This window comes from Rhinolophus sinicus, chromosome 17 (genome assembly GCF_057876585.1).
Source record: "Rhinolophus sinicus isolate RSI-liver-muscle chromosome 17, RSI-T2T, whole genome shotgun sequence".
Classification (NCBI taxonomy): domain Eukaryota; kingdom Metazoa; phylum Chordata; class Mammalia; order Chiroptera; family Rhinolophidae; genus Rhinolophus; species Rhinolophus sinicus.
Window position 1 is genome coordinate 121,501,064 of NC_142517.1, and position 25,095 is coordinate 121,526,158.

The 25,095-nt window shown below is 54.1% G+C and overlaps 1 protein-coding gene across 2 annotated transcripts in view; it reads right to left on the minus strand.

Moving 5' to 3' along the window:
* Nucleotides 1-25,095, minus strand: part of GLI2 (GLI family zinc finger 2) — a 245,532-nt gene that overhangs the window by 171,093 nt on the left and 49,344 nt on the right. For both annotated transcript variants that reach the window (XM_088794612.1, XM_088794610.1), the window contains exon 2: nt 5,748-5,928. In XM_088794612.1, the coding sequence (XP_088650738.1) occupies nt 5,748-5,898 (151 nt within the window). In that variant the 5' untranslated portion in view covers nt 5,899-5,928. The remainder of the gene's footprint in view (nt 1-5,747; nt 5,929-25,095) is intronic.

A 25,095-nucleotide genomic window follows, 5' to 3' on the forward strand; every position in this document is an offset into this window, starting at 1 on the left:
TCTACAGACGCTCTCCCATTTCACCTCACTGTAGGCAGAAATTATGATCTCAATTTTACAGACTTCAGAGACGTGAACTGCCTTATCCCAGAACACACAGCTAACAAGTGGGGCGCGGGGAAGAGCCCAGGTCTTTTCCGCTGTACTCCATTAGAAACCAAAAGGAACCTCCAGCCCTCACCCTCATCTCCAGGCACCCCGACCCTCCAGGACACAGCCAGCACCCAAGACCATGCCAGGGTGTCATCAGAGTCATTCAGACCCACCCAAAAAATGCCCCATTTGTCGCACTGCACCCCACTTCGCAGGTGTGCAAAGCCGTCAGAGCAGAGTTCTGCTCTCTGGAAAAAGTCTGATGGGAACTGGCTATTCTATGTGGCTGGGCTGTTAAAAAACAAGCTCAGAAGCAGCATCAACAGCAATCCTGAAAATCACTTAAATAAGAATAATTGCCCACTTAGTCACATCTGATTGCATTTTGGGCCCAAGGCAAAAGTGTGTGGCCCCAGCCTAGCAGTTCAGGTAAGCCACGGAGGCTGGCCCACTAGGTACGTTCCAGGGGCCTCGGGAGGGGAGCTAGGCCCAAGGAGCAGGCCAGCCCCGAATGACCCTCGTGCCAAGGGACCTCAGGGCTGGCAAAGGCAGCTGGCTGTACCAGCCCACCGGGCACACACCTGGCATGATAGCATCAAAATGAGGGAGTCTTCACTCAATATTGCTGGGGTGGGGTTAGGGGGAGGGGACAGTGGTGAATAAACAATGCTCTGCCCACATTGGGGGGTAGTGGCACGGAAACAGAGAGGGCAAAGACACCAGGGTCTCAGACGTATTGATCAAGGTAGGACACGGTAAGGTCCACATGACTTGGAGGGATTGCCTAGCCCTCAGCATCTGAGCAAGAATGCTCACAGCCTGACTTGTTTACGTATTTCGGTATTCGCGCAGCATTCCAAGCCAGACGTGCATACCTCACTGCTAAGCAACAATGCACCTCACAGAAACTTTCAAAGAAGCCAGCAGGGCCAGTGAACAAGATGAAGGGGTGGCGGGTGCGAGTTTGGGTGGCACAGAGGCCTCCTGCAGCAAGGGAGCACGAGGCTGAGAGTCATGCCTGCCCACGCCTGCTAAACGCGCAGGTCACAGTCCCCTCCAGGAATCCAGTCCATGCTTTGGACCCGCTGTACCCAGGGACCTGGGAAGCCTGTTAAACATATACATGCTTAGGCCCCAGCCCGGAAGATTCTGTTTCTGCAGGTCTGGGGCAGCCTGGGAGTCTGCGTTTATTACAGCCGTCTCATGAGATTCTAAGGCGAGGCCAGCTTCGGTAACCTCTGGACTGGTCCCACCCTTCAGGGTACAGGGGAATAGGCTGAGTTAAGGAGGTTAGGGGTCCCCTAAATTCCCTATCTAGGACAGGCTGTGGCAGTGAGGAAAAGAAGGGCCGGAACCCAGGTCTGATCTCCAGCCCATTGCTCCCCGCACCACTGTTGAGTGGGAAGACACCAGAAATCTGGGCTTCCATCCCCTATCTGGCCTCAACAGGACAGTTAGCAAGGGTTAGCAGTGGAGATTTTCTAAGTCAGAGCCTACAGACCTAGGAAAGGAACACTGGTAACAGTTACTAAAGCAAATACTTACATCAGACTTCACAGAGAGCTAAATGGTGCATAGCACTTTACATGTGCTAACTCAAGCAATCCTCACAACACTATGAAGTAGGTTCTTTTATTATGTCCATTTTACAGATGAGAAAGTGTGGCACAGACCTGCTCAGGGTCAGTGGAGCTAGGTCTTCACCAGGCGACCTGGCGACAGTCTGGGCTGCTTCTTACTGCTCTGTACTATACAGCAGGAGCAGCTACGACCCATGAGGTGCCCTGTGCCAGGCAGGAGGGAGCACATTATTTGTCTCCTGTAGCTTCCGCAGAGCAGCTCCATGTATGATTCGTACTTGACATATGGAAAGACTCTCCCTACCTTCTGCAGCTAGAACACAGAGGTCCCAACACTTACGAGAGCCTCAGAATCACCAGCAGCTCGCCGGGTCCCCGTCCCAGAAACTCTGCTTCAGGAGGTCTGGAATGGGGCCCACGAATGTGCGTTTCTCACAATTCCCAGGGATGCTGCTGCTGCTGCTGCTGCTGCTGCTGCTGGGGACCACACTGGGAGAGCCCTGGCCAGCACATGGCGTCGCCCCGTGTAGAGTTAGGTGTTGCAGTGTAGGCACATCACAGGGTTTCTAAAGCCTGTGTAGCTGCTTGACTTCAGGGGTAAGCAGAGCTCACTGGATAAGACCCACAGCGGAGTTTTAAGGCTCCAGACTTTCTGATCGTCCCAGCCCAAGGCTTGAAGTGGCTGGGTCCCTGGTGCGCGTCTGAGGCACACAGAGAGGTTCAGAAATATTTTTTTGGGGAAAAAAAAAAACATTGTTGAGAAGGAAAATACGACAGCATTTGGATAGTTTCACTGCAAAGCAATGAGAAACATCTGAATCAAATTGCCTTTAAAATTATGCCATTTTAAAAATTAAAGGGGGAAAAAACTCTGGGCCAAAATGAGTTTTTAAAGCTTTATGGCTTCCAAAGTGTTAGCACAACAGCTAAAGAGGCTGGGAAAGAACCAGCTGTGCTCCTGCCAGGTGATTCAACTAACCTTTCCGCAGTCTGACCACAGCGCAGTTTTCCCCTTTGGTACAGCCCTGCTTTGCCATGTAAAGGCGTTAGTGACACATATGTTGGCTCAGAGAGTTAACACTGAGTGGAAATACCCACCCCAGCAGGTCCAGCCCTAAGACGCCTAAGGGAGATCAAGCACCAGAGTCCAGTCAAGCCAGGTGACTTTCAAGGTCCCTCTGCAAATAAGTCACAGTCCCACAAAGAGCAGGCGCTGGAAGACAACAGGTACTGTTAGCCCTTGGACAGCCGAGGGAGCTAAGGCACAGTGACAAAGGAGGAGACCTGTCCAAGGCTGGTGCATAGGCTGGACGCTTTCCATGAGTAGCTATCAGTGGGCTGGGCTTTAAGGCCCAAATCACCCACAATCTAAAATCACAACCTGAAAACAAAGGGAAGGTGATGCTTATCCAGACACCTGCTGTCTGTTAAAGCAGCAGGTGGCCTTGGGCAAGTCCCTTCCCACCTGGTCTCAGTCTCATCTACAAAACAAAGGTGTGAAAGGCGAGGCTCCGATGCCTGATGACTGAGACATGCTGCTGCTCCCGCCTAATACCCGGGAGCTCCTCTCTGGGTTCGCCAAGCTTTGCCTCAGCGGGTGCCTGCCTCCCTCCCATCCTCTCTCCTCACTCTGGAGGCTCACGCTCTTTCCCATTCCTGCGGTGCTTGAGATCAGCTGGCTGTCAGGGTACCTGAGTGAGGCTCAGCTACTGCCACTTGCTCACAGCATCTCTGCCAGTAGGATGGACTAAAGGTCCAATGTCACGAGGTCATCAAGACTTTGGATAACATCTCTCAAGTGTCCTGACAACACAGTTTAGGAAAATGAGGCCCAAAGAAGGGAATGGTGTACCACACTGGGACCTAGGGATGTTGCTAGAAGTAGGACCCAGGCCAGTGCCCTATGGGCCACTCCCTCGGGACTCCCTCACTCCCTCCACAGAACACGGTCATTACAGTCCACCGGCACCAGGGGACCTGCTCCAAGATGACCCTTTGCTCCACGCAGGAATGGCTGCTCTTTCCTGACTCCAGGAGGGTTCTTTACCAACAGACTGCTCAGAGAGGGTGGAGGGAATGGAACAGTGACAGGCTCTCTACCAGACAGTCTGTACTGGACTCAGAGGCTCCAATGACACAAGACACCTACCCGGCAGGGGGCAACTGGGTGGACAGCTTGCATCCACAGTCTGCTGGAACCTCATCAGTTAAGTGCTCCCCAGGGGCAATGAGGGGACAGGGGGTCCCTGAAGGTGGGCAGGGATGGCACCCTGGGGTGAGGGCAGGGGCGGGGTGGAGGAAGGTGTGTGCCTCTGTGGAGCTGCTGCACTCCAAGCTATAGGCCCGCTGCCTACCCTCCCCCACCCCACATCCCAGGTCAGGAATCCCTCAGGCCGCTGTTGTTACTGCACAACTGGTGGCAAAAAGGTCTAATGCTGTAGGGGCTTCCCCCCTAATTACTGTCTAATTACTGCCTAAGTCTGTTCTCTGCTACTATGACATGGCAGTAAATTATGCCATGTGGCAGTTCATGATCCACTCATGGCTCCAGAGCGGCAGACCCAGGCCAAGGCAGAAAGAGATGAGGGCCCAGGGCAGGCCAGAGACACACCGAGCCGGCTTGCCAGAGCTCCCTCAGGCCTGACACCTATATGTCCAAGCATCAGGCAGAGGACTCGCCACAGGCCAGGGTCGGCCCTGACCCAGGGGAAGGAACAGACCATGTGCAGACACAGCCAGGCCAGGACCAGGGGGCGGACTCAGAGCCACCACCAGACTCCTGCCCCTCTCCTCATGTCTGTCTCCTGGACACCACTCTGCATGGGAGTCCACCCTGGGCTTTGGCTCCTTCCTCTACCCTCAGCTGGCTCCTCCTCACAGACGGAGGGCCTGGAGAGCCTGTCAGTGAGACAGGGTCCAGGTGTCACCCAGATGAGGAGACCAAATGCCCACCTCCCTGTGGGAGCACAAGGTTAGCCTTGGATATCCTTCTCCTGACCTGGGTCACACATCCTGAAAACGACCTCCATCTGAGAATCACAAGGAGGGTCGGGCCGGGGGTGGGGGGGCGGTGAATAAAAAGAAATGTATCAACAACGACCCAGAAGTCCTCCAGTTCACTCTGGGAGACACCGACTCCTACCCCTCTGAGTGTCTCTGATTCGCTGGTCTCTGGCCCCGAGCTGTGCCCAGCGTGGCACGTGGACAGCAGCGTCTGTCAGCCCCCCCCCTTACTGAATGGGGTTCCGCACTCTCACAGGCCCCCGCATCCATGTTCGCATCAAAGTGTGAGATGACACCCACCCCTCTCTGGCCAAGGCGCATTTCCCACCGTTCCCTGAGCTGTGCTTGAGCGGCGAGAGCAACAAGGCATGACTAAACGCACTTGAATAAAAAGGGGAAGAAAAGAAATCTAAGTCTCTCCATTCCTCAGAGACAGAAATAGTTATGTGGCCTCCAGATGGACTGCGCAGACACAAGGGGAGGTCTCGCCTTCCCGCCAAACTTTCCCACTGGGAAGCTGGCACGGACCAGTGGAAACCATAGAGTATTTCTCTTCGGGGCAGTAAAATGAGAGGCTGTGGCTCATGTAGTCCTTCTGTTATAATTAAGTTGGCCAGAAATTCACCTAAGGATACTAAATTCTGTACCTGACCCTCTAATTACAGCCAGAAGGGATCAGGAGACAATTACTTTCCAAAATAGTCCCTGGCGGGCCAGAGGCAAAAAGCAGTGTCTCTGGCACATCTCGAATGTGCCAACTGAACGCACCCCAGGGCCGCCCAGCAGCCACCGTGCCTCGCTTCCCTTCCCTTCCCTCTCCAAGTTCTCAGGCCCGCCCCTCTGAGTCTGAGCCAGCCCGGCCCCCCAAGATTGGGGGTGTCCAGACCTCCGGGAAACCCCGCAGGCGACCGTCACAGTGCCTGGGATCCCCAGCAGCAGGGACGCCCTCCTCTTCACCCGCCATAAACCCAGCATGCCTGCCGGATGACATCGGCCACCAGTCCAATTAAATCCTAACGGGCTAATGAAAAAGACCCCTGCTGCCCACCAAGTGTGCAAAACAGAAAGTACCTCCTTGGGCAGCTGCTGCCGCCGCCGCCGCCACAGTGGCCACGGCCAGAGCAGAGGCCTTCCTGCCCGGGTCAGGGAAAGCAGCACCCTCCAGGATCCCACTTTTGGCTTCTTTCTTCTCCGCGGCAGTGGCTGAAGCGGACGTCTCCATCTTAGCCGCTCATAGTCCTGGGTGGCAGCCCTAAAGAGAAGACAAAGACACTCACCAACACTGCCCCCAGACCCAGCCGGGAACGCCGACCCAGATTCCCCATCACCGCACGTGGCTAACGCTACCACCTCAATTCTCTCATAATTGGGAAGGAGGGTTTAATTAATTTTGATAATTATTAGTTCTGAGATTCATCTGCTCTTTTGAACGACCTCACGGACAGCAGCTGCACATTTCCGTTATCTTCTACCCCAGATTTTTTTTAACCTAAGCAACAAGTTCCTCCCGTGGTGAGTGGTGAGCAGTCAGAACTGCACTGAGAAATGAAGTCGGAAGCACAGGCTTCTCCAGCTCAGGATCTCAGGAAAATAAGAGTGACAAAGACTCAGAGGTCCTGAAAGAAAAGCCCTCGTTTTCCTGTCCCTTCCCTGCTCACCAGGATCCAGCTTTCATTTATTCATGTGTACGTTCATTCACTCATTTATTCAAGTTTTTCATCATTTATTCACTTGCACACACGCAGTCACCACATTTGGAAGCCCCTATTATGCAGCAGGCATCGTGTCTGGTGCTGAAGACGCAATCCATGCAGTTTACAATCTACATGAGAGACAGATAATAAATAAGGGAAGAAATAAATGTATATTTAGGTGCAGTTAGCGAGAGGTAGCATGGAAAGAGAAAGATTGAGCAGGGTGGGAGGGGTTTGCCTCTCTGAGGATGGGAGGCCACGTGAAGGTCTGAGGGAGCCCAGGGTAGCAGAGGGCGGAGGCGGGAGCCCAGGGCCCAGGTGGGAGGAGGCAAGTGCCGGCCCTGGAGGGTTTTGAGCAGACGGGTGACATGACATGACTCGGTTTAAAGGGGTCGTTCTGCTGTCGTGAGAAGAGCAAATTTGGGGGGAAAGGGCCCTGCTGCAGTGACCCAGGGAGACATGACGGCAGCTTGGGTTAAGGGGGCGGTGGTGGAACGTGGACATGCTCTGAAGACAGAGCTGACATAACTTGGCTGTGGGCTGTGATGGAAACAGGAGGAGTCGTGGTTAAGGGAGGAGCACCTGGGAACGCAGGGCCAGCTCCGTCTCCAGCTGGTGCTGGGTCACAGGGAGCATTTTATTAATATGCCTCATCACTCACAGATACTGCTAGCTCTGTATTTGTATCAAATATCACAGAATAGAAATTTGAAAGCCATTTTTTTTAAAGAAGGGGGGGGGTGTCAAAGATGGCTTCTAATTTTGACCGAGCACCTGGATGAATGAACGGTGCCATTTGCTGAGATGGAGCAGAGTGGATGAGAAGCATTTCCAGGGGCAGAAGTCAGGAGCTTGGTTTGGACCATGTTATGTTTGAGATGCCTATTAAGACATGCAGAAACTGCTGGAAATGCAGGTCAGATCTTTGGGTAGACAGAGGTGGAGGCTAGAGATGGGAATATGGCGGCCATGGGGGCGTTCCAACATCTCCAGGTCAGGAAAAAGAGGAGAAACCAGCCAAGGAGAGTGAGCAGGAATGGCCAATGAGGTGAGGGGAGAAGGGGAGGGAAAAAAAAGGCACCAGGAGAGTGTGGGGTTCTGGAAGCCAACCCAAGAAAGAAATGCCTTAAAGAAGAGAAACAATTGGCTCCATCACAAGTTACTGGAGACTGACAGGAGGCCTGAAAGCTGAGTATGTTCAGTGGTATGATGGCGGCCAGGGCCCAGGTGGGGTCAGGGAGAGTGGGAAGAGAGCGGAAACAGAGGCCACCTCTCAGGAAACTTTGCTGTAAAAGAAGTGAAGACATGGGCGATACCTGGAGGGAGCAAGGAGGTCCCTGGTGGCTATTTCAGAAGGGAGGCAGGCAGGGTTTCTGCCCGCGAGAAGAGAGCTCATGGATTGCAGGGTGGCAGGAACCAAACACAGTGGTGACTTCCCTCAGGGGGCTCGAGGCTAAACCTATGTTTGTAGGCCCCCGAATGTCATTTTACTAAATCCACACAAAACTCTGGTGTCTTTCTAAATAGAAAGATGGAGTCCACGAGAACGACAGGTATGATGCATGAAAGACAGTCCACAATCCTGCTGGCTGGCCGGCCAAGCACACAGCCTGAGTTCCGAACCTCCTGGTTAGGTCTGCACACACCGGCCTGTCTGCTTCCCACAATCTTCAAAACTCCCTGTCCAGAAAATCCAAGGCAGACACGGGACAGAGAAGTCTCCCTGAAGATTCTGGTGAGTTATGGGGTATCACTGCGGACCCTTCAAGCCTATTTGTACAATCTGCTTTTTTAAGACTCTGGCTGTCCAAATGGCCTGGGCCTGTTTCTCCTATCTGCCCTCCTAGCCACGTGAGCTGTACCTTTGGGTCACCTTCCTCCCCCCATTCCCCTCCCACATCTGATCTGCTACAATGGCCATCACTTCGCCTCCAAAGCACCTCATCAGTGCTGCCCCTCCCAGATGGCTGCTCCATCCCAGGCGTTCTTCCCTTCTGGGGGAGTCCTGGAGACCTTCAGGGAGTCCTCTACCTGACAACCAGGCACCTTCCCCAAAACCAAATATCACCGCCTCCCTCTCGACCGAGGCCTTTTGCTGAGCCCCCTTGGCCTTCAGGTAGTCTTCCTGTGCAGCTCCTCTCCCCACCTCCTCGTCACACCCGGCTCTCTTACATGCTGCCCACCAGAGACCCTTCACCCTTTCCATGTATGACGGACTCCTACTCTTCCTTTAAGATGTCATTCAGACGTCACCCCCTGGAAGCCTCTACTTCTCTCCAGTCATGGTCACTTCCTCTTCTGGACCCCTGCAGCAACCAGACGCCCCCTAATTGTGTTCATCGTTACCTCCAGGTCAGGAGCGGCTCCCCACTCAGGCTGGAAAGCAACAACTGCTCAGGAATGTCTAGCAAAGAAACTGTGAGGGGACCTTCGAGGCAGCAGAGCACAGCTCTTAGAAATGCCAGTGATTTTTGTGAACGGACTGGGTTTTCCTCCCAAGAGCTCAGGTGAAGGAATTCAGGCCCAACTTTGAAACACACCTTGAATTTGGAAGTAAGGACAAAAATCAAAATAACAGCTGGAACAACAGACCTTTAATAAGTGTTTACCAGGTGCCAAGCACTTTACTAGTGTGATTTCATTTAATCCTCGCAATATTTTACAGAGGATGAAATCAGTTGTGGTATTTGTCCAAAGACACACAACTTAGAAGTGGCTGTGCCAGGCCTTGAACCCAGACTGTCCAAAGCCATACTCCGGAGCACCAGAGAGAGCTGTCCTCGATGAGGCTCTGCAGTGAAAAGGGACTTGCCCCAGAATTCCCCGGCCGGCACTGAGTAACTGAGTGTGAGCCCGCCCTTCAGCTACGGGGAGCACTGTGCCAGGAGCCCAGGAAGCCCCGGAAGCAGGATTCGGCACGGCACCTGTCCGAGTGCCATACTCAAGCTGGTGAGATTGGGAGAGAAGGACCACGACCCCAGGGCGGGCCAAAAGCGGAGGCCCTGGGGCTGCTGGCAGACACCACGGTCCTGCAGGAGGCCTGTCTGCTGAGGCTGACCGGGCGCGCCAGGGGAGAGCAGTTGTACCTTCACTAACTCTTTAAACCCTAATTCTTTACCGGCAAGCAGCTTCACACCTTACATTGTGCCAGGCTGAGGGCTGGCTAGACTCCACACACCCCTAAATAAATAGGGTGACCTTCCCTGGGGTTTGGACACTCCCCCAGCATCATGGCACCTCTCACACAGCCTGGTCGTAATCTGCTATGTACACACCCGGCTCCCTGCCCAACTGTGACCCCCTCCAGGGCCAGGGCTTGTGTCCCCAGGCCCAGCTGAGCAGGTGCTCAGACCCCTTGCTGATGGGATGAGATGGGCCCAGGGAACCCGGCCTGCGTGTGGAGGGCATGGGGCTCAGTGGATGAGAAACCAACAGAAGACTCAAGGCACCCACAGGGTCACACATGTGACCACACCCAGGCTCCTCCAAATGCAGAGTGGGAAACTGAGGCCAGCAACTCAGAACCCTCAGACTTTAGTGTCAAGGACACCAAGGAAAGACACTCAAGAAGGGACAGTGCCAACGTCTGTTAAGGGACGTGAGGAGACTGGAAAGCAGTGGAGGAAAAGGTGGGTGTCCTTGGGGAATCGCAGCTGCAGCTCCCTCACCCCCACTTCCCCACCCTGTCGTGTTGTCAGAGTGATGTCACCTGGATGCTTACAGGGGAGGAAGTGAGCCGCCCTGGGCTACTTTCCCCAGAGGGGGAAGGGCCAGGTCCTCTGGCTGTAATGCCGCCCTGAAGCCACCACAGGCCCAGGTGAACAGAGCATGGGAAGGGAGGTACTTATTCCGATTCCCACTACCCAGACTGCTTCCTGTGGCCCGGGAACAGATGTGCACACGGAAGCACATGGGGGTCCATGGAGGCCTGAGGGGAGCTGCCCCAGCCAGGGGGAGCCCCTGTAGTGCCACGGGCCTCATCTTCTGCAGATCAGCAACTGCCCTCCCCTCCCCTCCTCTTCTTTCCCCTCCCCTCCCAGCAGAGGAAAGCAGTAGACAGAGCCAAGAGGCTGCGTAAATCACAGGAATTAGCGGGATTAGCACAATTTCTGGGTAAACACCAGGCGCCCAGGGTCCCAGGCAGCCACTTTCACTCTCTCAAGTTCCACCGATCAGAGGCAGATGTCTCAGCTTCATCAACAGCCTTACCTGGGCCTCCAGAGGCCAGCTGGGGACAGCAAAGGAGCTGGGCTCAGGGTTTCTAGACCTCAGCTGGGGGACTTGATGGTCTGTGCTGGGTATTTCTCACAGACTCCACAAAGGCTCCAGGGCAAGAGGGGCTGGGAGCACAGCCTTACCAGGGGGAGGAGAGTGATAGCGGCTGTGTGTGCTTTCTCACTTCACCTAGGAAACTCACACTGCTCTAGCACGCCCAAACAACTCAAGGGGGGAAGGCCACTACACTGCTGGATTCCGCTAAGGGAAGGGGGAACACGGCCAGGAGCCAGCAGGCGCTCCCGCCCGTCAGGAGGCTGCATACAGGGCCCCTGCCCTCCGGGACCTCAGCATCCCCGGGTTCTCTGGCAGCACCAGAAACCTCCAGAGGCGCTCCTGGGCCTTCTCTGGAGATTCTGATTCCAGGGGTCTGAATGGAGGGTGAACAGCCACATTTTTAAAAAAATTCCATGGTTATTAAACCACAGGCAGGTTTAAGGAAAACTGCATGGTGTGCTCGTAAGGTTGCTTCCAGACACAACTATGCAGAACAAATAATTTATAAGTTCCAATTACAGCAAAGCTGCATAACTTGAATGGAAAAAAAATACATTTTTGTCTTCATTCATTTGGAACCAGAAGTTGGTGTCTCCTTTGGGCATGAAGGTGGGCACCAAGCCCCCGGCCTGTGAGCCTGCCACCAGCACGAGTCACAGATGTCTCCACAGCACATCACAGAAATGGCTCCGCTTGCACTGAAGGTCGTCATCAGAGCCCCTGACCTTGCCAGTAGAGAAGCACGTGTTACTACAGCACAGCTGTGGTGCCTTTATCATTTCATCATTGTGGTCAGTACAACTGGTTTCTTTCATAATCCTATGCCTTTTATTCTAGGCATACACAGCATTCTGAGAATATTCTGAGGAGGGGTCCACGGCACAGAAAAGGTTAAAAACTCTGATTAAAAAGACTGACTTGAAGAATAAATTAATTATCAGAGCAGAATGAGAGAACCACTCTGAAACCTGCAATCCCAGACACCCCCACCACCTGGCTGCTTTGAACTCCTCTAACGAGTGAGTCACAGGAATTAGAGCATCTTCCCCGGGCGAAATCAATCTCCAGGAGAGAGATGAAACCTCGCCCCCCAGCGATCGCAGCCATGCCAGGGCCGTGGTGTTCTCACCTCCTGTCTGAGCTCAGCCAGGTGGCATGCATGCCAAGGCCCCACATGCACGGGCACGCATGGGCACACACAACATATAGTGACAACCACAACCACATACAGTTACACACGTGCATACACACACACACACACAGACCATAGGCACACAAGCACACCACATCATACACAGTTACACCTGTGCTCTGGAGCACACATACACACGGTCACACATGCAGTCACACACCACACGTACATGTCCGCACATACACAGCCACACGTGTGTACTTACATGAGAGACATACACAAGTATGTGTACAAAGATACAAACTCACACACATACATACAGATAATAAACACCTGCCCTGCCTTGATCACAGAATTATTTTTAAGATCAAATGAGATAAAACACCTGAAAAGTTCCTGGAGTGAAAAACACACTGCCAATGCAACACAGATTAAAGGTAACAATAATTATAACCTCATTATAACTAAAAAGAGAGCAGGACCCTCTCCCTCTCTCAATCTCTCTCCTGGCTCCAAGGTCCCAAGGGCTCATCCTATATCCTCCCTAAGTGGCTGAGCACCAATCATTTCATCGCCCATCACCTCAGTGTTGCCATCTGCAAAATGGACATTTTAAAGGGTGCTCCCAACCTGAGGGATACCAGCCCAACACCACAGTGCATGGGCGGGAGGGGTCTGACTCCCTGTGTCAGAGGCATGAGGGAGCCGGACATGTGCTCTGCCCCACGGCCCTGCCTGGTTTAAAACTGATCCTCACTCTTCCATTTTATAGGAGAAACGAAGATGGGTGAGGTGAGGGTTCCGTAGCACTGCACTAAGCGAGGGATGCTCTGCCTGCCCTCCATGGCCAGGAACAAATAATCCTATTTTTAAATATGTATGCATTTTATTCTCCGTGTGAGAGCCTGTTTGTGCTTGGGCCAGCGCGGTCTATGTCGCAGTGGCTTTGGCCATGTTGTTTCCCCTCTCTGAGCCTCCATTTTGCCCTCGAACATGGGGCATCCTCCCAACCTCTCAGGTTGGTGGAGAAGACACCCTTCCTGGCACAGTGCCACAGACATCGGGTCCTCGGTGGAGTCTGACCCAGGGTTGGCTGGCAGAACCTCTGCAGGCAGGCTCGTTTCACCAAAAAGGGCCACTTTCTGTGGGGGCCCCGGGGGAAGGCTGGGGCCTCTGCTGGCTACACACGCCTGTCTGTGGGAACTCAGGCCTAGGTGGCACCTGTTTCCAACTTCTCTGTCCCCCTGCCCTGTCTCTGTAGGTCAAACCAAAGCCTTTGTGAAAGGGTTCCACCCAGGCTCAGCAGCACACCAGCTCTGAGGAAATCCAAACAGCAGTGACAACAAGGGGCTGCAGGCCTGGGGCCAGGCAGGGCTCGTGCACATGTAACTGACCTCCCACCGCCAGAGTGGGTCAGGGGAACTGCCGTGTCATGGCCCTTGTCTCCTGGCTCCTATCCTTTCTGGTGGCCCAACATTAGGAGGGGCACCACAAAGGTCCAGCCTGGACCGGCCCCTCTTGCACCACCCTGGCCTGGGGTTCCTACAGACCCCTCGGGAAACGGAAAACTCACGAGGGGAACCAGAGCCTGCAGAAGGCCTTTGGATCCTGGCCTGGCCACATATGGGGAAAAAGGCCAGGACATGGGGTCCCAGCTGCCCTCAGCCCATGGAGACTGATGGGCATACACTCCCTTCCAAGGTGCTCAGGAACCAAGGTGATCAGGCTGCCAGTGTGTGAGGCCCTGGCACACAGTAGCTGTCCCCTGTCTCTGGATGAGCTTGGCACACAGCCTGGGGCCTGCCTGCTGCCCAGCGGGATGTGAAGACGATGAGGAGAGACAATTCCAGAAAAGAATAAAGAATTCTTTTGAAACACGCCCCTCCCCCCGCCATGATGTACCGTGTGCGGCCCTCAGTCCTGTCTGACTCGGAAGAAGAAGCATCCCCTCAAAAAGTCTCCATCATTCCTTGGACCTCCCCTCCCCTGCCCAGGGGTGTCCCTGCACTGGGAGACTTATTATCAGAGAGAGAAAAGATCGGAACCTTTAAGCACCTGGAGGTACGCACACCAGGCCAGCCACTTTCCTCATGTCATCGCACTGCCTGCCATGGTTACCCCTGAGGGGCCGATACATGATCCTCACTTTACAATAAAATGGACCCAGAGAGGGTAAGTAACCCACTCAAAGTCACAGAGCTAACGTGTGGCAACACTGGTGTTCCAATGTACTCGTAAGTCCATAGGATTCTGAAGCCCACACATTTTCTATTTTTTCCATCACAACCAAATTCTTTGAGTATGTAGATGCCAGTCACATGCAAGGAATACTATGGGTGCCGTTTGTGGCGAGTTCATCAAAGGCTAGAACAGTATATACGAAATACCAAGTAAACAGCAGAGACTTTATGCCTATGGGAGCTCAGTGAGGGAGGGCTACTGACTGCAGAGGTCAGAAGGGCCTTCCAGATGACCATCAGCTCTGCCCTGCGGCTTCAGGACAGGGAATGAAAGGCCTTGAAATTGGCCCTGAAGAGAGGAGAGGTGAGGGCACTCCATGGGCAGGGATGGCATGAGCATGTGACCGTGGCAATTTCTGGAGGGAGAAAAAGAAAGGAAAGTGTTCCCACAGGGAGAACAGAGCAGAAGATAAACCAGGTTGAAGGGGAGCTGTGGGGGCCAACAGGGTCTCGGAGGAGGGCAGACCTGGGGAGACTGAGGTTTAGGAAGCACACACCTCCTCGCCTCCTGGTCGTGGACACACTTCCGCCGCACAACCCGGCCTGGCTCCCACAATCCGAGCTGCTTCCAGGCGCTTCAGACCAGAGGCCTGGAACGTGGAGGCAAAGCCCTCACCCTCCCACTGTGGCAAGGGGTAGGCACCACCCAAACATCACTCTCCTAGCGGGTTCACCTGCTACTTTATCACTCCCTGAACATACGAAAGCTCCTTCATTTGCCCAGGCCCTGGGCTTGCTGGTGTGAAGGAAAACAGATAATTAACCCTAATTCACTGACTTGCTGGGCCAGAACAGCAGCCAGCTCGGCCCAATGGGAAATGCAGCTCTTCCTGCGGCAGCCAGCCTCAGATAAGGGGAGATGTGAATCAGGACTGGAGCTGGGCAGGAGGCTTTTTGTTTTCTCCTGGGAGGGTGTGGGTAAGAGCTACTTTGTGATTGACACTTCAGATGGCATCACAACTTCCATTCGCTTGCACTCAGGTTTATTACCTGAAAATACCAGGCCATCTCCATTCCCCCTGCCTTTGCATCCCCATGCTTTACTTCCTAGAACATTCTTTCATCTCTGCTCTACCCAAGGAAGCCATGCTTTAAAATCTGGCAAGCCTGCCCTAATCCTATTAGGAGCTGCTTGTGCTGCTTCTGAAATGTTACAACACTCCTGGCACATCAGGAGTTGGCACGTTCAGAAGGAACACAGTAAGTTCAGACTCTGGAGAAAGAAGGCCCACGTTCAAATCTCATCTCCACCTAGAGTTATTGACAAGAACCAACTTCTCCTAAAGCCTCAGTTTCTTCATCTGTACAATGGGTATGACAACAGTACAGGCCTGGCACACATGAGTGCCCAGCTCAAAGGTTCCCACATTATCATTGCTGCAACCTGCGCAAGACCGCCCACCTGCCTGCCTGCTGGGGCAGAAGACCTGTCCTGGGCAGTGCTGGGGGACCAACCCACCAACAGGAAGCCTGTCCAAGACTGGACAAGGCAGCCTGTCACAGCCCCTTCCTTTCTACCCTCTCCCTGCCCCTCCTCCACCCACCCAAGCACCTCTGCCTCTGGGGTCTAATGTGAAAAGTCTGAGGTTGGCATCTTTTTGAAATGTGCCGTCCTACTGAATTGCAAATGCCCATTATCCATCCCTTTGCTCTGTGGAGCCTCAAAGCTGCAGAAGCCCCGAGGGCTGGGGTCTCTCCCTGACACCCCCCCACCAGCACGCTGTCAGCACAGGCATGCTCCCAACTCAGCTCCTTGAGAAGACTGCCTTCGGCGAGGCGAACAAGGGGCCACTGTGCGCCTGCCCAGCCAGACCCAGATATTTTAACAGCTGCATTGTGTGTTTCTGAGGCGCGATTCCTGAGCAGGGAGGAAAAACAAGCTTCGCCTCTGCCCCGAGGAAGGAAAACAGACCGCCCTGGGCAGGCTGCAGGCAGTGGGAAGGCCTCCACAGGGGCCCAGGGCTGGGCAGGGCATGGTCGGGAACAGACCTGGCACACAGGAACCAGGGCACCAAGGCCCCTGCAAGGGTCCCCTTAATCCAAGACTGCGGAGGGGGAGAGAGGTGAGGACAGAGGCCCAGTGAGTGGAGAAAAATCCCAAAGGAGGCTCTAAAAGGGGGGAAAAAGCACAAGAAAGGTGGGAGGTGTCCACAGAACAAAGTCCAAATCTCACCTTGGGATCTGCCCCCCCCCCGCCCCTCCAGGCTCATTCCCCCCGTTCTAAGCTAACCCAGTTCCCCACCCAAGTGTGCTACTATGTCTCCACGTCTGGTCACACTGTTCCCTGGAACTGCAGTGCAATTTCCCCAAAGCCCTCCCTGCCAACACCCCCACCCCCCACCGGGCCAGGTGAGGGGGTCAGTCCTGTCTTGTGCCCTCCTGAGGTCAAGCTCCACATCACTGCAGTTGTGTTTTCATGTCTGTTCCCTGTTATGCCCGCCCCAGATGCAGGCTCAGTCAACATTTATTGACGGGCTCTACACAAATGCTCTCTGGCAATTAAGCCTGCAAGAATCCTCCTCTTCTCTGAGCCTCCCCTCAGGCCCCCAAGCCCACAAGGTCAGGGTGCCTCCTGTGATCCATCAGCACTCTAGGGGTGGGGGGGTCTGAGGGCCAGGCAGAGGATGAGCGTAGGTTCTTAGGTCAGGGCGGGGGGTGGAGGGAGGTGCTGTAAACAACGCGTAATGTCTGCATGTCTGCCGCCGGCAGCAGCTGCCAGCACTGCTATGAAGAGTTTTCAGGGTAAAATTCTACTGGCATATGAATGCAGCCCTTCCCTTAAAGTGTAAACTCCTTGAGAGCAAAGACTACATGCCTCGTGCTTAGTACTCGAGTCTGTAAATGACTGAGCACCTACTATGCTATAGGCACACATCATTTTCAAGATGAATAAAAACTCAAGTGTTTGTTGCTTAAAAGGTGCATTCTGAGCCACGATGCATTCAAACGGGCTGTTTTCTCCTAGTGGAAATGTAGGCTGGGGAGTGGCACTGGGGGGTCAGAGGCATGGTGCAGCTGGCTTCCCACATCCTTCTGGTCGTCACCCAAACCACAGCCTCTAAGGGATCATGGGGACCCGGCCTTTGCCCAGGTTGGAGGAGGGAGGGTTGCAGACCAAGATCAAACGGCACCTCTTCAAACATCTTGATGTAAGTGACCCAAGTCACAGAGGCTGTTCTGAGGAGGTGGCTAGCAGGGAGCACTGGGACTCGCCGAGCCCACCCAGAGGTGAGAGAACCTCGGTTTGCATTCTCTGCTTTAGTCCTGCTGAGGATCCTTGAGATTTTGAGGCTGCCTCGCAAGGGGCCACTCTAGGGCTCCAAACACATATTCTTACCCCTGTGCTCTTCTCCCTCCAATCCTGGAGTCTGTCACCAAAAAAAGGCCTCCACAGGTCATCTTGTCCAGCCCCCTGGCCAGGCAGCTCAGCTACAGAGCAGTCCCTTGCCAATGATGCAAATGGACTGTCCCCACGCTCCTTACCAGTGTGTGCCACAGCCAGCTAGTCCCAGCTGACCGTAGCACTCCCCCAGCCCCAACTGCACCGACTCGATGTGCAACTTTGGGTAAGTGTCCCCCCCATCTCTGGGCTCAGCGTCCCACCTGTGAGATGGGCATGCTGGACCCCCAGGGAATGTGTGTCATACCACATTTGGTAGAAACAGGAATTCTGGCATGCAGGGAGCACAGACAGGATCCAAGCAAACAGGCCCGAGCCACCTGCATCCATGAACCAACAACTGTATACTGAGTACCAACAATCTCCAAGGCCTGAGGTCACCCTCTCCATGGGTGGTGCTGGGCCTCGGGTAGGGGCAGGGCAGGGGTGGGGAGGGCTGGGTACAGATTCGGGGCGGCTGCTCTGCCTCTCAAGGCGATGGGGAGAACCAGGCCAGTGGGTGGCCTGGCATCCTGATTCGGTTTGTGCAGCACCCTGCTCTGACTTGCCTAGCCACGGCCCTCCCCACACCTTCCAGGCGATGCCCGTACCCAGCCCTTCTGTCTGTGCCTCTGCCAGGCTCCTTTCCCCGGACTCTGCCAACAACCAACGGCCATCACCACCCTGGCGAGTGAAGTCAACAAGAGTATCCTGGCTTCGGCTGACATCTTCGTGCCTGAGGTGGGAGGAGGGCACCCCAGGCCCCCGTGCTAAGTTGCCCCTGGGTAAGCCTCAACCCTGCGCAGTCCCAGCCTCTCCCAGACCTTGCTTTTCCTCCTGTATGCCCAAGAGCCTATGTGCCCTTCCTGTCTCCTGGCAGTCACACATCCCATCCTAAACCAGGTGTCTGGGCCCCAGGCCTGGTGACCTGATACCAACCCAGCCCTGTGTGTGTCAGCAGCAGCCTGAGTACTTGCCCACTCAGGCAGGCGAGGGATGTTCCTAGGGCTCCATGACTTGGGATAAACACAAGATTCTTCATTCAGGTGGCACACATTCCTGAGGACCTACTGTCTGCCAAGCCTGGGGCTGCCACCTTGACTACAGAGGTGAATTAAACACAGTACTCCCAGAGCTCCCAGCCAAAGAGGGGAGATAGTGAGCAAGGGAAATAACAGTGATGACCCAGGGTAAGCTTCTTAATAGAGAGTTAAGCTCAGGGGGCTGTAGGAAGTCTTGGCTAGCCTGAGGGCAGTCAGGGAAGGCTTCTTGGAGGAAGGGGCAAATAGGATTTTCAAAGAGAGGACAGGTCAGGTCCAGAATGGTCTGTTAAAGCAGAGGGGACCACAGCAGATGGAGGGCAACGTCTGAGCAGCGAGAAGGAAGCAGAGCAAGTGAGAGGTTCTGGGGATCTGAGTCCTGGAAGTCAGTGTCCAGCAGACAGTAGGCAATCACCATTGGTGGTCCCCAGGACCTGTGGGAAAATGTCCAAACTCCACATCTGGGCACAGGAAACCCCCAGCACCTGAGGAATCCCTGCTTCAATGCCACCACTCAGACCTCAGACTCTACTTGGGGGTGTGTCCAGAAGTCTGCAACCCGCAGACCCTGTCTCTGCACTCACACTCTTTCCTCAGAAACTCCTGTCCCCTCACCGCTCCCTGATTAACTCCTGCTTATACCTTTAATGCTAAGGCCAGTGTCCCCTGCCCCAGGAATGTTCCCCAGCCCTCCCACCCCAGGCTGGCCCTGCTCCCTCAGGTCCCATGTCAGCCTGTGCATCCATTGCAGCTGTTCAACTCTGCATGACCATGTGCACCGAGTGGTTCAGCTCTTTGACGTGCGCTCCCAGCCCAACGCACCGCTGCCGGGTTCACAGTCAGTGTCCCACAAAAGTGCATTCAGGGAGAGCCGTCCGATTGAACCCAGGGACCTGAATCACCTGCCTCCTGAACTGTCCCCCACACCATGCCCACTGTGGTCACCACACAGTGGACAGCTGGTGAGGGTTCTTTAACTGACTCTGAGAACCGAACAGAAAGAGGCAGCCTAGCTGCTTGCTGTATCTTAGAAGGTGCCAGACAGAACTCACTGGCTAAAATAAATACATAAATAAATAAATAAATAACGTTCACTCACTACCTGAAATTCTACCATTAGAGATTCACTTCTTTGAAACTTTTTAGTTTTCAAGAATAGCCTATTGAAATGCAAATGGCCCTATAATAAGCTCAGGCCTTCGGTGATTATCACATACAGACAAGTTCCCTTCCCTAAGCAGAGGGAGGAGGAGGGAGGAGAGTAAGGGGACACGGTGCCAAAAACCCTGCACTGTTTTGCTGTCGGCTGTCCTTGGCTCTGACTGCAGGGCCACACCCTCCTGATAAAAGGAACACGTCTCTCTGCTTGTTCCTGCACTTCAGCGTTTCTTGGCATGACACCATATGCAAAATTAAGTGGCTTTGTAGTGTGTGCGGCTGGTTCTCCTTCCCTCCTTTGGATGAAGCTCTCCAAGGCACACTCAATCAAGCCCTTTTGTTCCCTGGGCCTCTGGAAGGCTTCCGGAGAGGAAGTGAGAGTGCTCTTTAAAGCCAAGTCTCCATGAAGCCCCGCGATCAGTGTCCCCACCAGCCCCACCAGCCCCACCAGCCCCACCAGCCCCACCAGCCTGGCCTGACTGTGGGTTGGAGTGTCTGGGCCACAGGTGAGCTCGGCTTCTGGGCTCCCCGACCAGGACTGTCCCTGGGAAGATGCTCATGGACATCCCCAGCCCTTGTGAGAGAGGCCAGCGTGACACATGGGACTTCCTCAAATGAAGGGAGTCTCCAAACTTACAAGAAGCCACAGAGAAGGTAACAGGTGTAGGTGCCGGTTGGCCACTATCACCCAGTCATTGATTACAAGGAGCTGCGTCCCCTGAGCATCTGAGAATTGTAAGGCTTGGCTCCCCAACTTCGGGTCTACCCATTCAAAGAGGCACTTCTCCAGGTCCTGGACCCCACGCCTCCTTCCTCGATGGCACCATGCCAAGCCCCTCCAGTCAACCACCTGCTGACGGACGCAGTCCACCAAGGGATGCTATCAGGCAGGGCGCCACGTGGAGATCCCAGCGAGTTAGCCTCCTGTCCTACTCAGGAATCCTCTGCAGCAGTGCTTCTCAACTGGGGCAAATTGCCCCCCCCCCCAGAGGACATTTGGCAATGTGCAGAAACTTCTTTAATTGTTTCCAACTTGTGCTACTAGCAGCTCGTGGCTAGAGGCCAGGGACGCTACTAGACATCCTACATCGACCAGGACAGCCCCCACAACAGAGCATTATTCAGCCAAAATGTCTATGGTGTCAAGGTCAAGAAACCCTGATCTAGAATATTCTCAACACTTCATCATCCAACTTCTGCTTGAATACAACTCAGGGACGGGAGCTCACTACCTTTTGCTATAAGGAAAGGCAGTGTGATGAAGCCCTGGGTCTGAGGCGTGGGTTGGCATCTTGCTGGAAACCATGGGCAAGTGACCCAGCTTCTGCTCACCGCAGAATCGTTCAGGGGAAAATGGAGCTAGAAATCTGATGTTCCAAGATAGTTACAAATGAGTTCACTAGTACAGCACCTCAGACACGAAAGGCACTTTAACCACAGGAGACGGTCTGCTTTTAGAATATACTAGAGCACAGAGCTCTAGCTACCCCTAACAATTGCTGAATGTCCACCACCACCTGTAAAAACATCGGCTAAGCCCCTGGCCTGTCTCACTGACAGTCACAAGTGAGAAGGGACAAGTGAGATGTTTACGGCAGGGTTAGCTACACCTGGAAAACCCGGCAGCAACCTCCATGTTGACAGGCGGAAAATCATTTTAAATATATATCAGTATAACACGTAGCAACACCATGGGGACAGCATTGCAGCTACTTTAGGTCACTATGCTATAGAGATATAGAAATGCTTAAGCGCTATACTGAAATATAGAAAATGAAACAACATGGCATGCACACTGTACCTGCAATAAGGAGAATGCACAGAGGTGCAAGAGAAAGACAATATTTAGGGGGGAAAATCTTGTGTTAGGATGATGGGATTTGGAGTAATGCAGGATTTGGGCAATGCTCTTTAATGTAAAGGTTATACTGCTTTTCCCATTAAAATGTTATTTATTAATGACTGTAGAGAAAATAATAGAAGAAAGTACAAGTCTAGCCCTGCTTCCAACCATGAAGGAAACAGGTACAGGGGAAATCTCAGGTGACCATGTCCTCTGCCGGTTCCAAAGAGAACACTGCAGGTCTCAGAATGGGGGCTGCTGCTCCCTGGGCTCTGACCCCAAGACGGCAAAGGAGGTCTGCCCACCCACCTCCGCTGCCAACAGAGCAGACTCTCCTTTCAGCAGTCCCAGGGTAAACTCCACTCCCTACAACTTCACTCTGAATTGTCACCACCTCCCTCTTTTCAGAGGAGGAATTGACAGAAGTGAGGCAGTGGGGACGTAGCCCTAGGTCTGACCACTTTCCACAGCCCCCACTATGTCCAGCATCCACTAGGCCACCTGGCTCCTCATCCCAAGTGAGGACCCACCCCTTCAGGGGCCAAGAAACTGGGCTGAAGGATGCCCTCCTGATGAGGCTGCAGCCCGGAGGCCTTGCCCCAGGCTGGCCCCAAATCTCAGCAAGCACCAAATTGAATTTATCAAAAATATTTTCAAAAACCTCTCAAAGCTTCAATCTCACCACAAGAACAGACAAGCACTCCCCCTTCACCTCCCCTCCTACTGAGGGCCCACTCCAGTCGTCCCCACTGAAAGTGTTTAAAAGCTGAGAATTGTACTAGCTGCTTTATTTTTCCTTTTGCTCGGCCTGAGCACCAGAGCCAGTGCGGTTGAACCATCCCTGCCTACAACTCAGGCCCCAAGAGGGCTGGAGCACAACCAGGTACCGTAGAGCCTGTTCCAAGGTGGAGGTGGACCCACGAACCCCAGTCCACCTTCCCCTCCTTGTTTCCAGAAGACAGAATGGCCAGAGTGCCTGATACAGAAGGGGGAGAAAGAAAGCAGAAGATCCAGAAAAGGCAAGAGTGGAGATGATTTGGACAAATGAGGGCAGGAGCTGGCATTAAGGAAAAAAGCACCTGCTTCCTTCCTCGAAGGGGACTGGACATGCCTTATCACCTCTCCCAAACCAGATGAGGGGGTCCCAAGAAGGATAATGAGTTCAGGGAATCGTTCACACCCTTCACAGGACGACAGAATCATTAAGGGTGAAAGAAGAGCCCCCGATAATAAAACTGAGAGTACCATTCTTGCCACCAGTGGCCAAGCATCACATCCATAGCTACTGGGCACCTGCAAGGCCGAGCCAGAACCCCCTTCGCAGGCAGAAACTGCACTTACAGAGATCCGCCCACAGCCAGAGGCCTCCTGCTGCAAACGTGAGTGCTCCTTCCAATAGGCCCCTGCCTTTCCTCCCCTCCTGGTGTCTGACCTCCCCCTCCGCAGTCTGAAATGCCACCGCTAAGAGGCTGTCTGTCTGGGTTTTGTTTTTCCAGTTCCATGAGGCTTGGTTAAAATGGTGATATCTTTGAGATACCTAGAGGAAAACTGAGGTGGGGGATGAATACCTCTTGGGACACTTATGTAGGAGTCCCTCACACGCCACCTCATGTCAACCTCCTTTGCACTTGGGCCTCCTGTGACAACAGCACTATTGTGATCCCCATTTTAGACACCAGTGGCTGAGGCTCAGAGAGGCGAGCAGTTACGGTGCAGTGCAGAGCCAGTGCCCTGTGACCAGCTTTGTCTCCAAAGCCCCCGTCCTGTTCTCCTGGGGATTCATCACACCCACCTCTTCGGAGACTGGAGACCGTTTGCCCGCATTCCTTCCCACTCAGCAGACTGACCCTCAGTGAGGGTGGGCAGGCTGGAGGGGGCCAGGCTGGGGCAGCCCCTGAATGCCTGGCCCCTGCTGGGCGCTTAGCTTCTAGTCCCTCATCTCCCCCTCCCGACAGCCCAGAAACAGGCACGGTAGTCTCTCCTTTTCCAGTGGAGGAAACGGTGGCAAAGGGAGGTGTAAGCCAAGTACAAGAGGTGTGTGAGTTGGATGCATTGAAGCCATTCAAGACTCAGGTGCCTGGGGGCAAAGGGTGAGCCACCTCCAGGCCTCAGGACAGCTGGGGATGACAGGATTGCAGCCAACAGCCTGACAGTCGTGGGAGGAGGTGGGGTGGGGGTGATGGCAATAGCCTCCTGACACTGTACGTTACTCAGAAATGCATCAGAAACCCTCCAGAGAGCTCGATACCACATTTCCCTGGGAGAGGGGAACTGTGCTCTGTGAGCCTTCTCTGCCACAAACTGCTTGGAGAATGCACTTCTCTTTCTGGGGCTGGGTTTCCACGTGCCTAATATGGGCATGTCAGAATAACCTCAGGCCTCCTCGGGCAGGGCCTTACACGCTGGAGCCTAGGTCCCCAGTGAAGAGGAGCACTGCGCAGAGCAGGAGGGGGAGGTGGTGCCGGTGCAAAGGAATTCAGGGGCTGAGAGATAAGCCTGTAGTGGAGCTAGACCACTGAACCCACAGGCTCAGCTCATGGGGCACTAGGAGAGAACCAGGAGAGAGCCAAGGCCTGCCTGCCGGCTCTGCTCCCGGCACATTTCCGGGTCTGTGGGCCAGGCCCTGCAGACACAAAGAGGCCCTTTGGCACCTGCCACCCAGTGTAGCCTGCCCTCAGGACACTCACAGCAAAGGCGACAGATAGCAGTTAGGAAAGGGGAGATGGGTGCTGAGAAGTGCAGGTGGCAGGGGACACAGCTGGAGAGCAGAAGAGGAGAGTGGGCAGGACCCAGCCAGAGACAGGGCTACAGGGAGGGACAGCATGTGTCAGGCCAGGAGTCTGGGTTTTATTCTGAAGGAACTGGGGAGCGATAGAAGGCCTTTAAATAAAGGGGTGATATGATGAATGTGAATTTACACAGTGAGGCTTTGCATCAGGATACAAATGTCCCTTGGCACTTGCAAACCAATGGCATATTGCAGGTGGCTCTTAGTCCTCCACAGGCCCCTGCACTACCTCTAGTGGAGGAGGCCCCTGACCTTGCAGTTTCTGAACCCTGCAGGACGTATTGGCTGTGAGGGTGGGCTGGAGGGTAAGCCTACCAACAAGACACTGTCATTGTAACTCCTGCTGAAGGAAGGACAGAGTCATCCATACTCAGGGTGCTGAAGGCTCACTCCCCCTCAGGCCTGTGGAAGAGTCTCCCCTGATGGGGACCATCAGAGAGGGCAGTGGGTGCCTGGACCAAGGGAACAGCATCCTCCTGAGGTGACAGCTTGGCTGACATCAGGCAGATACTGCCACTTCCCAGCTGAGGAACCTCGTGGGAGGCGTAACCTCGCAGAGCTGCAGTTTCCAGCCTGCAGTTGACAGTGATGCCATCTATCCCATACGCCCCCAGGCCTCCCAACCCACTATCCCCTCAGATCTCACACCACCTACCTGCTGGAAACTCCCTACTCCTTACGGGGAAGTGGCGTGCACGGCAGCCGCCCCCACTCCCCTGGAAAGACCTCCACAGGGTCTGCGTTGAGCTGTCATCTGTCTGCCGGCCTATCTTTCCCTTCTCCCTTATCTCTCTTACTTTCTATTACTCCTTCCTTGCCTTCCCTCCCCCTTCCCTCCCTCTTTCCTTTCTTTCTTCCTTTCTTTCTTTTTCT